The sequence below is a fragment of the Thamnophis sirtalis genome, unplaced genomic scaffold (genome assembly GCF_051295495.1).
Source record: "Thamnophis sirtalis isolate CommonGarterSnake01/CBP01778 unplaced genomic scaffold, rThaSir2_p1.2 scaffold_2, whole genome shotgun sequence".
Lineage (NCBI taxonomy): Eukaryota > Metazoa > Chordata > Lepidosauria > Squamata > Natricidae > Thamnophis > Thamnophis sirtalis.
In genome coordinates, this window is record NW_028261382.1 from 79,044,421 (window position 1) to 79,060,995 (window position 16,575).

Below are 16,575 nucleotides of genomic sequence, written 5' to 3' on the forward strand. Positions count from 1 at the left end.
AATTAACCCAAATGGGCTGGATTCAGACAATGTGTTAACTCCTTTCCCCAACCTAACTAAGGCTAACACCACCCAAGCATCTCATCTGGTTGGTTAAATGGTTTGTGTGGGTGGGGCCTAAATTGAATTATGGCTCCCTGAAAACCGGCAGGAATGGATGGGGTTAGGAGTTCATAAAAAGCCATAGAAGGCTCTATAGGCCCCGAGGCTTTAGATTATGCTTCCAGCTTCTATAAACTATGTCCCCCTCACTGCTTTCTTATAGGGCTGTTAAGATGAATGGAAGAACTTTAGGATACGCTTTCATTGGAAGTATGTGTGATTCTCTGTACTCTACAGGAGTTATTCAGGTTGGTAGAAGTTAAACTGTTTACCTGTTTCGACTCAATGAAAACTTATATACAGGCATATAATCTCTAAATTACTAAATGAAAAAAAATAGTAAATTTTCTTGCTTTGAAAGTTTCTTACAAGCTGTGGTGGCACAGTGGTTACAATGCATTATTGCAGGCATGCTCTGTCCACTGCCAGGAGTTTGATCCTGAGTGCCTCAAGGGTGCCTTCCATCCTTCTGAGTTTGGTAGAATGAGGACCCAATGTGCTTACTCTGTAAACTGTTTAGAAAGTGCTGTAGAACATCGTGAAGGGGTAAATAAGTTTAACAGCTATTGCTTGTTCTTTGAACAAAGAAACATTTTTTTCAGGAAATACAATCACAGCCTTGCAAATTATAAATCTCTTTTTCTAACTTTTTTCATTTAGATTTTTCATTAGAAAGTGCTTGAACAAAGGTGTTAGCTCAATGCTAGTAATAGCTGGATTAACTTTTGATTTCTTGCAGATTAAAAACAAATAAAGTATTCTCTGTTCTTCAGGATCATATCAAGGTTGTAAATATGGTTGCGGCAACAATGGCCCATGAGATCGGTCATAATCTGGGCATGCAGCATGATTCAACTTCCTGCACTTGCAAAGGTGGCCCATGCATTATGGCTTCTTCGGGAGGGTAAGTATTCAGGAAAATAATTAATGTTTTTTCAATCAAGTTATATTTAAATGATAACAATTAAAAGTTAAAGTAAGTATGCCAAGAGCTTAAAAAATAAAATGGTTTGAGAGTTACACAACTGTGGGGTTTGGCCATATGTGTGTCACTTTACCATGTGAAATTAAATTGGTTGTATTTAAAAAGATAGGATTGCTCTCAACAATTGAAGAGCCATCCATCAGTAGCTTCCTCCAAAACACTAGAGTTTAGAGAAATAGCGTAGGAAGCATAGCCAAGAAAACAAACATTAATAACTGTGATAGACAGAAGTAGTCAGTAAAGACTTTCCTACAGTGGGAAGAAGTTATAAGCAGAATGGAATAAAATGATTCTGAACCAGGCAACAGCTGGAGGAAACAGATAAATTAGCATCCTTTCCTGCCTCAGCACTTTTCCAAGACAGAAGACACGTTCTGTCTCTCTCAGATATTGCAGACTGCTGAAATCAACAGGTAACAATGTACAGGTAATCCTCGACTTGCAACTTAGTCCTCATAATTACATCTGTCACAGCCTCCCCTTATTCCTGGAGTCAAAATGCAGGTGGCTGGAAATCATCATATATTTATGATGGTTGCAGCATCTCATGTGACCATCATGTGCAACCCTCCAAGCTGTCTTCCAGTATGCAAAGTCAATGGAGGAAGCAGGATTCCCTAAATGACTGTGTGATTCACAGAACATCTCCAATTTTTGATCGTACATTGAGGACTACCTGTATTTTGTTGCTGTTCTGTGGATAGGCTTTATTTCATCAAGAAAGAAAAGGGAAGGGGAAGAGGATGGGATGCAATGGGAAGAACGGAAAGTAAAGGAGAGGAGAGAAAAGGAGGGAAAGACAGGAAAGAACTGAAGTTGTTAAGTTCCCAGGAATTGTCTAAGGCAACTCCTCTGGCCATGACTTTTAGGTAAGTTTATTGTATAGTCGCAGTGAGTGTTTGACAGGAACATGGCTCTCCACTTGTTCATGGATCCAGAAGTGCCAGAAGAGCTTAGTTTTAATAGTAGTTTGTCATGCACCACTGAATCAAAGTCTTGCTTGAAGTCTATGTAAATTGTATCTATTGCTTCACCCTGGTCAAGATATGTGGTCCAAATATTTCTGCAGTGTAAAAGTTGCAGATTACAAGACAATTTTTTCCTGAAACCAAACTGCTTCTTAGAAAGCAGGTCTAGCCTGACCTCAATACCAGGAAAAATCCTGAAAAAGATAATCAAGCAACGAATTAGTGAATGCCTAAAAATAAACAAAGTAAAAACCAACATGGGTTTGTCAAAAACAGATCATGCCAGACTAATCTTATTGCATTCTTTGACAAACTGACAAAATTAGTGGACCAGAGGAATGCCGTCAATATAGTTTATTTGAACTTCAGTAAGGCATTTGATAAGGTAGACCATAATCTACTACTAGATAAAGTAAAAGAATGTGGGTTAGACAGCATCACCCCCAGATGGATTCATAATAGGCTGACCAACCGCACTCAACATGTAGTCCTCAATGGAACTGTATCTACATGGAAGGAAGTATGCAGGGAGTATCCGAAGGCTTGTTTGTAATTGATTCTATGATTTTACAGGCTATGCATCACAATGAGATTGGTCTGTAATTTTCTACTGGGCTAGGGTCTCCCTTTTTAAATAGAGGCCTGGCCATGGCTAATGACCATAGATCGGGCAAGGAGCCTGTTCATAGATGATGCTTAGATGTTCAGCTAGGGTAGTGGCAGTTATCTAATGTAAAATCTATACGTAGTAGATTATTGGAATTAGTTGTAGCCATTGCAGTTGACAAAGACTGAACTGAAGAATGTGTTGAAGAGGTTAGCCTTTATGGCTTCATCATTACAGTCTTCCTCATTAGACACTTTTAGGGGTGGGATAGTTTTCAAGTCTTTAAGTTTGGCATTTCTGAAATTATAGGAGGCTCAAGTGGATTTTGAGTGAAACAGTCCAATAAATACATTAACTTTTCCTTTGCCTTAAAACGTTCATTTGTTATAAAAATTACAACCCCTCCAATATAAGAAAAGAAACATTCCACTGTTTTTCCTTCAATTATATTCCTGTCCTTCCACAGAGAGGCTGACTAAAAATGAAAACAAAAGGCAGCACACTAGATACAAGAAGTAGCCTGAGCAACTAACATCACATGGAGTTCTGATTGAAAATTCATTTTCTTAAAAAAGATTTTTTTTTAATGGAATTAAAAGTGAGGGAGCATACTCTGGCAGTAAGATAAAGGGGTACAAAGAGTAATCTTAGTTTATTTATTATCCATAGAGAAAAATCACTGCATTTGTTCATGAATCATTTTCCCCTCTCTCCCCTCCCCGGCATTTATATGCTTTTGCAATGAATTATTTACCTGGCCCAATATGGACGATATCATGATCTATTCTTGGTTCACCTTTACAGTCTAAAAGTTCCCCTGCAGTTCAGCTCTTGCAGTTTAATGGATTATCAGCACTATATGATGAATGAGATGAATGAGACCCTAGAATGCGTTATGAACAAACCCTCGAACACAGATATTCTTCAAAATGCAGTTTGTGGGAATTTCTATGTGGAGGAGGGAGAAGAATGTGACTGTGGCTCTCCAGAGGTAAGTTCTTTTTTTGAATGAATAAGGATAATTACAAGACGTTTCTCAAAAAATGGGAAATCTTGCCAAATCATCTGGCTTTCTAAGTGGTATCCAAGAGGTTGGTTTGTTGGTAGCATATGCATATGTCTTCAATGTACATGGATGTGTGAATTGGTTTCTTAGATTTGGGAAACCAGTTGTAGAGGTAAAGACTTGATACCTTGCTACTCTGTTGGGAAGACAATGCAGTTTTAAATATGGCTGATTTATCACTGCAAGAATATCCTTCCCTGCTGAAAACCCTTACATTACTTCACATTATTACTTCACATTATTTGTCTCACAGTTTTCCTGAGCTGCTTCCTACAGCTTAACCTGTGGAAGCAATTGAGGCATGGCAAGCATCTCAAGAGAGTACCTCCCACCCATTTTCTCCCCAATCTAAAGATAAATGGGGCGAAACATATTTCTAGGCATGAAAGACACTGTTAATAAAGGTAGCGTTAATACTCATGGTTGGTGAATCTTTTCTGGCCGACTTCAGAGGCTGGCATCCTGAGTAGAAAATGGCTCAGATTGGGGATGGAGCCTGGATGCCGTGATGAGACGACGTGCGATCTCAAAGCTCTGGGATCGCACTCGATACTTTTATTGCTGGGGGGTTCCAACGGACCTAAAACATCCCGAAAAGATGGTGAACAGGAAGATTACATCTTGCTGATTTCAGGGATATCGCAAAATCATTGAGAAAAGCAGGTCTAAAGTCTTCTGCTGGCAGTAAAAATTCCAGTCTTTCAAGGCTGACAAAGTCAGGGCAATTTGGAGGATAAGTGTTTAGCTGGTAAGAAACTTTTATTGTTTAAACAAAAACGGACTGTTTAAAATTTTTTAAAACTAACTTAAATCAAAGAATAGAAGAACTTAGCAGCAATTTTGATCTTTCTAATGGTTCTGGACAGTGGTTATCTTACTTTTAAAATGTTATTTACATGGATTGATTCTAAGTAAACCTTTTCAAATGGATGGATTACTCTAACATTTCTCCTGACTCCCTGTAAGCTACAAATTGACTAGAAATTGCCTTTTTACATCTTGACACTTTTATTGCTTGGCTGTTCTGGCTTAAGATCTGATAAGATTGTACAGCTGTTCCTTTGTAGTCTGCTTTCACTTTCGAGTGTTTCAGTTTTGCTGAGCTCTTAAGAAAAAATACAACTGCGTATAAACATGGCATCTCTTCAAGCCTCTCTCCAAGTGATACTTTCAGCTTTGAAGAGGGTGTTTGATACAGAGGAAAGAATTGAGAGAAAATTGGATTATTTGCTGTATTTGGCAACAAATTGTGATGAAAAAGGATGTTCATCAAATACAAAATAAGAAGATGGAAATTCAAAAAAATTGAAATGGAAAACGGAGATAAAGAATTTGAGCTTGTTGATATTCATGACAATTGGTTTACTTCTGAGGGAGGAAAGAATGGAATATTTGAAGAGAAGTTAAATGGAGAGAAAATTTACTTCAAAGGACAGGACATAGAAGGAGAAAAAAACACTAAAGAACTTATGGACTATGAAATACTATTTGCAAAACATTTGATAACACTGCTGAGAATTAAAGACAAGCTGATAAAGGAAACAAAAAGAGGGCGTCAACATTATATGAGAAATACCACAAACAAGAAGGTGCAAAGATTACTTCGTATGGACTTGTTCAAAAAGATGTTTGGAGAATTGGATTCACAAATGGCAGTAGATATAAGATTGTTCTATTATTGGAGAGATACAGGTTGATAGATGGAAGAGTATAATTCAAAAATAGCTAAACTTAGTTAAATCCATTGGTAATAGGTATAGTTAAATAAAAATTGATAATGATAGTAATGTATACAATGTTGAGTTGTTATGATAAGTAATAATTGGATATGAGAAGGTAAGGTTAGAAATATTTTTGGACTATATATAAAGATTATTAATAACAATAATAATTATAATAAAAAAACAAAACTATACAGTCAAGTCTTAACTAATAGGGGGGAAATGTTATGATATAGGATATAGTTAAATAAAGAAAGGATAATGATAATAAATTATATACATGGAGGATTAGAAAATTTTGGTATTAAATATTATGGATGTTTAGCTAAAACAGGATATGAGGATTTAATGTTAATGGAGGATTTTACAAATAAGTAAATGAAATGCCAGCATGTGGTTATGTATTGAATCTTGGTATACTTAAGGATGAAGGATGTTTAAATAACTGTAGTCAAATAAAAGTGGAGGTATGATGATGTTAATATAGTAAATATTTGAGTTAATATGAATTATATTTGATGACGGTGGAAGAGATGCACAAAAGCTTTTTATAACCAGCTGATATACTTTCTACAATATATGTTTGTTTTGAAACATTTGCAATAACAACCCCAGGCTGCTCTTTGTCACATTCTTTGCCAGCATGGACCCATAAAAGGAAACACATGACAGAAATATCCTCTTCCCTCTTCAAAAGAGACCAATTAAAAGAGACCAGGAATTAAAGCCTATGTCTATGATGTCATTTCATATGTTTTGATTTTCAGGAATGTGCAAACGAGTGCTGTGATGCTGCAACATGTCAACTGAAATCTGGGGCAGAGTGTGCAGAAGGGGCATGTTGTGAGGAATGCCAGGTAAGGCTTTTTTATTTATAACACTAGGGGGATTTTATCTTGCTCTTTATTACTAATATGAAAATGTGATTTCTCTGCTTACTATGATCAAAAGCATTTTAATTCTATTCCCACCCCTTCTTCCAATTTATTTGACCCTTATGAAAATATCCATAGGGAGGACAGTTTAACAAATTATCACCATTGTCTCAGTCTAAAATGCATTCCTTTGGCATCTTAAATCACATCTGTGAAAATAATACATATCCTTCTTTGATTTTTCATGGAAACCTGTTCTGTCCCCCCTTCTCCACTTGTTAACAGACCGAAGGCAGACAAACTTAAAAGGACTCTCTTTATCAGTTCTCGGCTCAAACTGGCTGCGAGCCCAAAAATAACCTAAATAAAGTCTCAGACTAGATAACAAAATACAAAACAAAACTCTTACAAGCAATGCACTTCTCCCAAAGTCTCTACGAATCAGGGTTACAGAAAACAAAGCACTTATCCAAGTGTATCTTACATAAACCACGACTGATCATCAGTCAAGGTTGAACGAACCAATGTTGACTCCTGCCACTAGGGCATGGCAGCATTCGTCCTTTTATCTCCAAAACCCCACTAACGAGCCCCACCTGCATCGTTAATCTTGCATTCCGAAAAGACTCACAGAAGACTGCTGCTGAGTCACAACAGAAAACCAATTTAGGATTTTAGGATTTTTAGGATTTTATTGGGAATTTATATGCTGCCCTTTTCCCTGAGGGGACTCAGGGCGGCTCACAACAGTGAAGGGAAGGGAGTGCAAGACAAGACTTAAAAAGAAAAGAACCGTGATTAAAAGAAAATTAACCATAAAAACACAACATTCACTCAACATTCGGGCGGGGTGAGAGTAATCCTATCCCCAGGCCTGACGGGATAGCCAGTTCTTAAGGGCTGTGCGGAAGGCCTGGACTGTGGTGAGGGTACGGATCTCCACGGGGAGGTTGTTCCATAATGTCGGAGCTGCAACTGAGAAGGCTCTCCTCCGCGTAGTCGCCAGTCGGCACTGACTGGCGGATGGAATTCAGAGGAGGCCTACTCTGTGCGATCTGATGGGACGCAGGGAGGTAATTGGCAGGAGGCGGTCTCTCAAATAGTCAGATCCACTACCATGGAGCGCTTTGTAGGTGGTAAGTAAGACCTTGAAGTGCACCCGACGATCAACAGGTAGCCAGCGCAGCTCACGGAGGATTGGTGTTATATGGGCGAACCGTGGTGCACCCATGATCACTCGCGCGGCCGCGTTCTGGACTAGCTGAAGTCGCCGGATGCTCTTCAAGGGCAGCCCCATGTAGAGCACATTGCAGTATTCCAGCCTAGAGATCACAAGGGCTCGAGTGACTGTTGTGAGAGCCTCCCGGTTCAGGTAGGGCCGCAACTGGCGCACCAGGCGAACCTGGGCAAATGCCCCCCTGGTCACAGCCGACAAGTGGTGGTCAAAACTCAGCTGTGAATCCAGGAGGACTCCCAAGTTGCGGACCCTATCTGAGGGGAATAAATTTTGCCCCCCCAGCCTGATTGATGGAACGTTAGCCAAATTTTTGGGAGGAAAACACAACAGCCATTCGGTCTTTTCCGGGTTGAGTACCAGTTTGTTAGCTCTCATCCAGTCTTTAACAGCCTCAAGGCCCCGGTTCATCACGTCCACCGCTTCATTGAGTTGGCACGGGGCGGACAGATACAACTGCGTATCGTCCGCATATTGATGGTACTTAATCCCGTGCCTCCGAATGATCTCGCCCAGCGGTTTCATGTATATGTTGAATAGCAGGGGGGACAGAACCGAGCCCTGCGGCACCCCATAGATTAGGGGCCTCGGGGACGATCTCTCCCTCCCCACCAACACCGACTGCGACCTGTCCGAGAGGTAGGAGGAGAACCACTGTAAGACAGTGCCGCCCACCCCCACCTCCCGCAGTCGTCGCAGAAGGATACCATGGTCGATGGTATCGAAAGCCGCTGAGAGGTCGAGGAGAACCAGGATGGACGCGTAGCCTCCATCTCTGGCTCTCCAGAGATCATCGGTCAATGCGACCAAAGCGGTTTCAGTGCTGTAACCGGGCCTGAAGCCAGACTGGAAGGGGTCAAGGTAGTTAGCTTCCTCCAAGGTACGCTGAAGCTGTAAGGCCACCACCTTCTCAACAACCTTCCCCAGAAAGGGGAGGTTGGAGACTGGACGATAGTTGTTGAGAACTGCTGGATCCAAGGACGGTTTCTTCAGGAGGGGCCTCACCACCGCCGCCTTAAGCGCGGTGGGGAGGTGTCCCTCCCGAAGAGAGGCGGTAACAACCGCCTGGATCCAGCCTCGTGTCACCTCTCTGCTGTTGGCAGTCAGCCAAGAGGGACACGGGTCCAGTATGCAGGTGGAGGAACTCACAGCTCGCATAGCCTTGTCCACATCCCCAGAGGCAACATCCTGAAACTCAACCCAGAGATGGTCTACCAAGTTATTCCCCTGTGTCCCGGCTGGATCTGCGGGGGTGGAGTCCAGTTCCGATCGAAACCGAGCAATTTTGTCCGCCAAGAACTGACTATATTCCTCAGCCTTACCCTGCAGGGGGTTCCCCGTCTCCCTCCTATTTAGGAGGGAGCGGGTTATCCTGAACAGGGCGGCTGGGCGAGACTCGGCGGACGCTACCAAGGAGGCAATGTGTAATCTTTTGGCGGTTCTCAGTGCCCAAATATACTCCTTGGTGCAAGCTGTCAACAGTGCTCGGTTCGATACGGACCTGTCGGACCTCCACCGGTGCTCTAGGCGTCTCCTCCGGCGCTTTATCTCGCGGAGCTCCTCGGTGAACCAAGGGGGTCTCCGCGAGCCGCTGACCCGGAGGGGCCGTAGTGGCGCAATTCGGTCTAGAGACTCTGATGCCGCCGAGTGCCAGGCCGCAGCAATAGTCTCCGCCGAACTGTGGGCGAGAGCATCTGGAATGACCCCAAGCTCCGTCTGGAACCTAACAGGGTCCATCAGTCGCCTGGGGTGGAACCACCTGGTCGGTTCCTCCTCCCTACGGTGGGGGTTTGGCCTCCGGAAGTCTAGCCTCAGTAGGTAGTGGTCTGACCACAACAGGGGAATGATCTCATTTCCCCTCAGACCAAGATCATAACTCCACTGCTCCGAGAGGAATACGAGGTCGAGTGTATGTCCTGCCAAGTGGGTAGGGCCTCGAATTACCTGGGTCAGGCCCATGGCTGTCATGGAGGCCATGAACTCCTGCGCTCCATCAGAGTGTTCACCGAGCGAAGGCAAATTGAAGTCCCCCAGAACCATTAGTCTAGGGAACTCAATTGCCAGCTCGGCTATTGACTCGAGGAGCGCAGGGAGGGCCGCTGCAGCGCAGTTGGGAGGCAGGTACGTTAGCAGCAAACCCGCTTGACCCTTGAGGTCCAACTTCACTAGCAGGGACTCACACCCGACAAGCTCCGGAGCAGGGATCCTACGAGGAGCTAAAGACTCCCGGACTACAATAGCCACACCGCCACCCCTTCCCTGGGCTCTCGGCTGATGAAGCACCTGAAACCCGTCTGGGCACAGCTCTACGAGGGGGACTCCTCCCTCCGTGCCCAGCCATGTTTCAGTAATACATGCCAGGTCTGCCCCCTTGTCTACAATCAAGTCCCGGACGAGGGGAGCCTTATGGATAACAGACCTGGCATTTAGCGACAGCAGCCTGAGACCAGGGTCCTGATCGCTCACGCCATCAGACCTTGGAGTGGGACTCATAGGGCCGGAAGGAGGGATCTCTGCAATATAGCGAACCCTCCTTCCCCTATAATGGCCAGCCCTAAAGTCCCCGCCATATCTGCCTCTCCCTGTTATGACCGCAATGCTCCGACTCTCTCCCGTGGGCATAATTCCCCCAACCACCCCAATGGCTCCCGCTTGCCCCGCCAGGTCCTCCGAATCAGGCATACTCAGACACTCACACAGGCAATTCCCACAATATAATTAAAACACAAAAGAATACAGCAATAATAGTACTAAAAGTGGGTCTTTCATACTAACTCATTCAGTCCCACGCACTCAACATACCCATTTAAAATTGCGCAACACAGAATTTAAAATTATGAGTTCCAGAAGAGCCAGCCTCCCTTCCTCCAGTTCCAGAGAAATCCGAGGCCAAAGTCCAAGATCCGTATTCTATAAATAGTTGTAGATGGAGGGGGGGGCAAAGCACAGGCCCCAGGTATCAGCCAGCACCAGCTTTGCAGTCTCGCACCCTCCAAATCCAGATAAAACGCGGAATAGTAAACAATAACGGTCCATAGGAGATAAAACGGTAGTATGCAGGGGGGTATCTTATCTTCCCCCTCTCCTGAAGTCCTGGAACGGCCAGAGTCTAAATGTCCAAAGTTCACAAGTGACTGGAACCAGTTAGAAGGGGGAAGGGGGGGGTGCCAGCTTAGTGTCCAGTTTTTAAAACGCCAAGTTCCTGTCTCTAAAACTGCCATCCTCTATCACTTCTTTCCCCAAACCAAATGCACCATATGTATATATACCATAAGATGTCAAAATGTTAAACAAATGGTCGTTGCTCCCATTAGGTATTCCAAAGTAGCAGTGGTAGCAAGTGGTAGAAAGGGGGAGTTGTTCCAGGCCAATGCCGGTGGTCACAGGCCAGGCAGTAAAGTTCGTATTAAATAAGGACAAATAGGCAGACAAGCGTGGCTCCGCAATAACAGGGGCAAACAGGGAAAGAAGTTGTCCAAGCCACAGGAGGGATAGAAAGGAGAGGCTCCGCGGTGAGAGAGGTAGGCACTAAAATACAGGATAGAGGAGGGGCGGGCACTCAGGCGAGCTATGATGGTGGTGGCTAATTGCCACTTAATTCGCTCGCCCAAGCCACAATAGTTTCCTCCTCTTTACCGTGATGGTAATGGTGATGATAAAGATGATTATAGCCAATTTCAAAACCCCCAAGCTCACCGTTCCATAAGAGAAAATGCCTTTTTTCTGGTAATAGATGAAAATCCAGGAATGCCCGTAAAAACCCCTCAGCACTTCCCTCGGCCCTCAGAGCTCAGCGTCTCCCGCAGTTCCACAGCTCCGTAGCTCACTTCCTCCAGAACTTCTTCCAGAGCTCAACAGCTGTTTGATGACTTCTCTGACTAGCAGCCTGGGGTGGTGTAATTCTCCATTACTGCTGCCAGCCCCCGCGCCCACAACCAACAGTATCTCGGCGCCTCCGCGCCTCCGTGTCTTCCGAAGCTCGGCGTTTTTTTCTGAGGATCGGCGTTTCTCCGGAGCTCGGCGTTTTTTTTCGGATTGGCAGCCCGGATTGATCGAATTTTCCATTCTCGCTGCCAATCCTAAGTCGCTAGATGTTCGGACACTCGTTCCTCCTTTGGGTTGGCTCCCGAGTGTAAATACAGGCTCTTTTCAGATTTTAATTTTGATGTAGAAGCCGAGCGAAAAACCCTGCAGCCATTTTCCTCACTCATGCGCATTCTCAAATTTAAATAAGGGTGGACAAAGTTTGGGATTGGTGCCCTAACTCAGTTTCCTGACTTTCTGGAAGGTTCTAGGAGGTCTCTGGTAATGCTGTGACATTTTTCTCTCTGAGATTTTAAAGGCAGAAATGGGTTCAGGAGACTTTTAGGAGTCAAATTGCCTCTTTTACATCTCTTAAGTTCTCCATCTGCTCTCCACAGCCCTCAATTCAGCTATTTTGGTGGCACATTCTGAAGGGGCTGGAGGGCCATGAAGAGAGAGGTGCAAGTTTCTCTTTCCTTCTTTATGGGATCCCAGTTGACTCTGTAATAAACTTGTTCAGCAGAGGGGCCAAAAACCTATTATTATACTTCCATCATAGCAACAGAAATCAGCCACCTATTTTTCAGCACATGACATGAAAATTCTATGAATGCTTCTGCCCATGTAAGGAAATGAAAATGTACCATGCACACGTTCGTCAATTAATGTTCTGCTGATTTTCATGAGAGCCAATTGAGTTTTCATTGATCTTCATGGTCAGCCAACACGTAGCATTTGCATCTTATGGTGATCATTTTCTCATCACAAATAAGGCTGGGACTTCTGGGCATTATGCACAATGTCTTAATTAATGTCTTAATTAATAGAGCCCATCTGTAACATGGCAGGGATGCCTTGCTTGGTAATCCTAAAGACAGATGAAGAGGAAGCTTTGAAACCAGTTGTGAATTGTGGTTTAGCTCTTTTGGTCCTAAGGAGTTATAGCTGGAAGTGATTTTCATTTTCACCCACAGATTAAGAAAGCAGGAGAAGAATGCCGGGAGGCAAGAGATGACTGTGACTTACCTGAACTCTGCACTGGACAATCTGCTGAATGTCCCATAGATCGTTTCCAAATAAATGGGCACCCATGCCTAAACAACAAAGGTTTCTGCTTCAGGGGGAACTGCCCCACTTTGGCAAACCAATGTACTGCTCTCTGGGGGCCTGGTAAGTCAACCTTAGGATTTCAGAATTATGGCATTGTAAAAAAAAAAAAAGTAAAACAATCTTTACTATTGAACAATTAGCCATAATAAATCAATCATGTGGAAGTGGCATACTTTTCCAAGATGAATTTCTTTCTTTGGAGGCTTTAGAGCTCAGCCCTCCAGATCTTTTGGTTTAGGTCCAATCATCCCTAGAGAACCTGGCCAATGGTCCAAGATGATGGCAGTTGTAGACCAGAAATCTGTAGTGATGGACATTCCCAAATTGGACAAAGATCTGAGACAATATGCATATGAACTGTAGGTGTATGTATGCCATTAACACATTCCCATGTTGTATATTAAAGCAAAATCTCAAAATCATTGCCCAATAATCTTTGTCACAATGGGTATTGTGAACGAAGTCAAAATTCCTGGAAAAGCACAAAGAATAACACCAAGAACCTCTCATATGCTTAAAGTTTTATCCATATTCCCTTGTTTTTCTAAGAGTTAATTAGGGTTATTGTTTGATCCATCATTTTCTGCTTTTCTCAAGCAGAGATAATAGAGATTGAATATGGGACTATCTGCTAAGAATATTAAAACTCTGTGATTGAAATTTTCTTTACATTTGGTTTAATCAAACAAGTATTGGGGATGTGATTCCTGTCACTGATCGCTCAGGATTTTAATGGCAGACTATTCCCAAATGAAACTAAAAACAAGCTCCTCCTTTTCAAATAAAAGAGATATTTTTCTGGGAATGGGAAACAGGGAGATTTATATTGATCGTAGATGGGTGGTGCAGTGAGATGTTGCATATAGATTATAGAATGTTTCAAATAGAATTTTAATTAAAAGGTTCTGGTGGCAACTGGGGGTGATTGGGAATCCTGCTATCATGTGACAACTCAGGTCTTGGTCTTGGTTCCTCACTCCTCTCTTACAGATGCAAAAGTGGCTCCAGATGAATGTTTTGAGAATAACAGGAATGGCGATAAATATGGCTACTGCAGAAAGGAAAATGGTACAAACATTCCATGTGAACCAGAGTAAGCACTCTAAATTGTTTCCTGCTATGATGATGATACAATCAAAGGATAATATAAGAAATGTTTTCAGGTCCACATCTGTGGGAAACTAATTCTATCACCCACTAAAACAACAGACGTGTGAGCCAATTTCTGAATGGCTAATTTTCCTGTGTTTTCCACCTTGGGTTTCAAAAAAGAGCACAAGTGGGCTATATTAGGAGGCTTTGTTTTTAAAAGATTGAGTGAGAAAGAAAAGGTAATTCTTGACTTATATCCATTTGTTTAGTGACTATTCCGAGTTACAACAACACTGAAAGAAGTGATTTACAACTGGCCTTTGCATTTAGGACTGTCACAATATTCCTATAGTCATGTGATATCAATTTGGGCGCTTGGCAACCAACATGAGGGCTGCAATGTGGCAAGGTTACATGATCCCATGGTATCTGGAGAACAATCTTAGCCCTTTGGGACTAATCGACTCTAGTCCTTCCTGTTACAGATCCAGTCAGCCAAACCTTTTAGCTGGCAGGGTCCAAGAGAAGAGGCTTTTCTTCTGCCCCCCACTCCCCTATTCTCCCAGCAGAGGTGAGGTCTGCCCACACAGTTCTGGCCTAATGTAATAACCCATAAACGGGACTGCCCCTTGTTCTAGGGCCTGACATGGGACTGCTACATTGGGGATGGCTGACCAGATAGAGATATTCATCTTGATTTTTAAGTTTTCATCTTTTATTCTAATTATAATTGTTTCTTTTTAACACTTTTTGACATTTTATTATATTGGAAGCTGCCCAGAGTCTTTGTATTAATGAGAAGAGTGGCATGCAAATTAATTAATGAATTAATTAAACTGTTTGCAAATGAGAAAGCAACAGACCTCTCATTGATGTATTCTTGTTAATGAAAACAAATTTACTTTTTCAGGAATGTAAAATGTGGCAGGCTCTACTGCACAGGTGGTACAGAGTCCCCTACATATGGAGAAGAGATCGTTGTTGGTTCATGCAAAGTCAGCTATTTTAAATTTATTGATGATGTTGGAATGGTCGATCCAGTAACAAAATGTGGAGAAGGAAAGGTTAGTAAAAGATTATCTCTAATTTGTGTGCTCTAAAGTCTGATTCCAAGGGGTGATCACTAAAATAATTTTGGAGTGGATGATTTTGACAGCTTGATTTTCCACACTTCTGTGAATCTAAGTAGAAGAAAAATATCCCCCTAGCCTTCTTTTTGTTTTTGCTTTTGTTTTATTGTTTTGTTTTCCTTCTAACAACAATTACAATGAATGAGTTGCGTGTCTGTTTCTTTCTTCTAAGAACAAAATGCCTGGCCTTCTCAGAGCCTTGTGCTTCTCCTTCACAGCATTTTTGGGCAGACCACCAAGAGTCTGTCCTTTCTCTTAGCTTGTAGGTATCTTCATAAGGAAGGAGGAAGAGAGAAATGAGAAAATCAGGGCCGAGAGGTTGTTACCTAAAGGACACCAGTTCAATGAAACCACTTAGAAGTGCTGAAGCAATTTGAAAGCTTATCTTAAAGGATCAGGAATAATTTCCCCCTGTCTTTTTATACAGGATGATATAAAATATATAATATACAATATATATCAACTGATCAAAGATTATTGAATATCTTGGTTTTATTCTAGGGAATGACAAATTTTCGTTGTGTAGGAAAGAATTGTCATACTGTATTGATAATTGACTTTGACTTTCAGGCCTGCCATCTCGGGAATTGCGTTGACTTACAGACAGCCTTAGGATGAACCATTAGCTTCTCTCAAATTTGATTTTGGAGATTGTACTTCCAGAAGTCCAAAGAACCATTTACCTTCATTCCAATCATCAATCACTCTAAGCTTTTAGATGGCATCAAAAAATATTTCTTCTACCTATTTAATCTTACTCTCTTTTGCTGTAATTAATTTTTTTCCTGCCACTGAGCTCCAGGGATCTATCCAACATCAAAGGCACATTTACATTTTTGTCTTTTGCCGATTTCAAATCATGTTTTAATGCAATATTTTGCCTTTTGAGCCAGTGTATCTGAAGGCAATGCTTTTTGTTCCAAAATGTCATGCTGATTCCAATATGTAACTGCTTTTATCAATAAACAATTCTAACACTGCATTTTATAAAGGTTGCTCTTTCAAATTCTCAGAAGTAAACCACAATAAGAATTTGCATGCAATCATGAGATAGTAAATCATCAGGTGAATTATCTACTGGCATTAAAGAGGCTGGGTTTATCTTATTTAGTCACGCAGGAAATTCAAAAGGCTGATAGTATTTTGTTCACCTTCTTTTTCAGAAAAAGACCCTAACATTAAAGTATCCACATATGGGAACATTTGTTCCTGGTTTTGGAGGGGGGGGAGTTCCATCTAAGTAGGTCAGAAAACTAAAGCTAAAACAAAATAAAAGTTAGAAAGATTTGGACATGTGATGCGACACCTGGAAAAATATGGTATCCTTCACTTAATCCTCCAGGGAAAGATTGAAGTCAAATGAGTTCCAGGTAGAAGAACATCATGGCTTCAAAATCTATCTTGTTGATCCATCTCCTATATATTATGTTAATAACAAAATAGTTAACAAGAAGAAGAATGAAAAAAGACAAGATTAATGTTTCAAATCTCTCTGTTAACAAATTGTTGGAATCAGTTTGTAGAAGGTTTGCCATGGCATCCTATCTCTCCTATCTATCTCTCCCAAACGTTGAAAATAATTTGCCCTAGATCAAATATCCACACTTCTTTCTTAATGCAATCTTGGAACAATTGTTGTTGAATTAAATATAGATTCAGTCT

At 42.0% G+C, this 16,575-nt stretch overlaps 1 protein-coding gene across 1 annotated transcript in view; it reads left to right on the forward strand.

Moving 5' to 3' along the window:
- LOC148048947 (zinc metalloproteinase-disintegrin-like ohagin) overlaps positions 1–15,895 on the forward strand; it is a 29,287-nt gene extending 13,392 nt beyond the window's left edge. The window contains exons 10-17 of the mRNA XM_087703595.1: positions 266–350; positions 876–1,006; positions 3,467–3,653; positions 6,217–6,306; positions 12,556–12,751; positions 13,682–13,784; positions 14,694–14,847; positions 15,484–15,895. Coding sequence (XP_087559721.1) covers positions 266–350; positions 876–1,006; positions 3,467–3,653; positions 6,217–6,306; positions 12,556–12,751; positions 13,682–13,784; positions 14,694–14,847; positions 15,484–15,531 — 994 coding nt within the window. The 3' untranslated portion in view covers positions 15,532–15,895. The remainder of the gene's footprint in view (positions 1–265; positions 351–875; positions 1,007–3,466; positions 3,654–6,216; positions 6,307–12,555; positions 12,752–13,681; positions 13,785–14,693; positions 14,848–15,483) is intronic.
- The last annotated feature ends 680 nt before the right edge of the window (positions 15,896–16,575 follow it).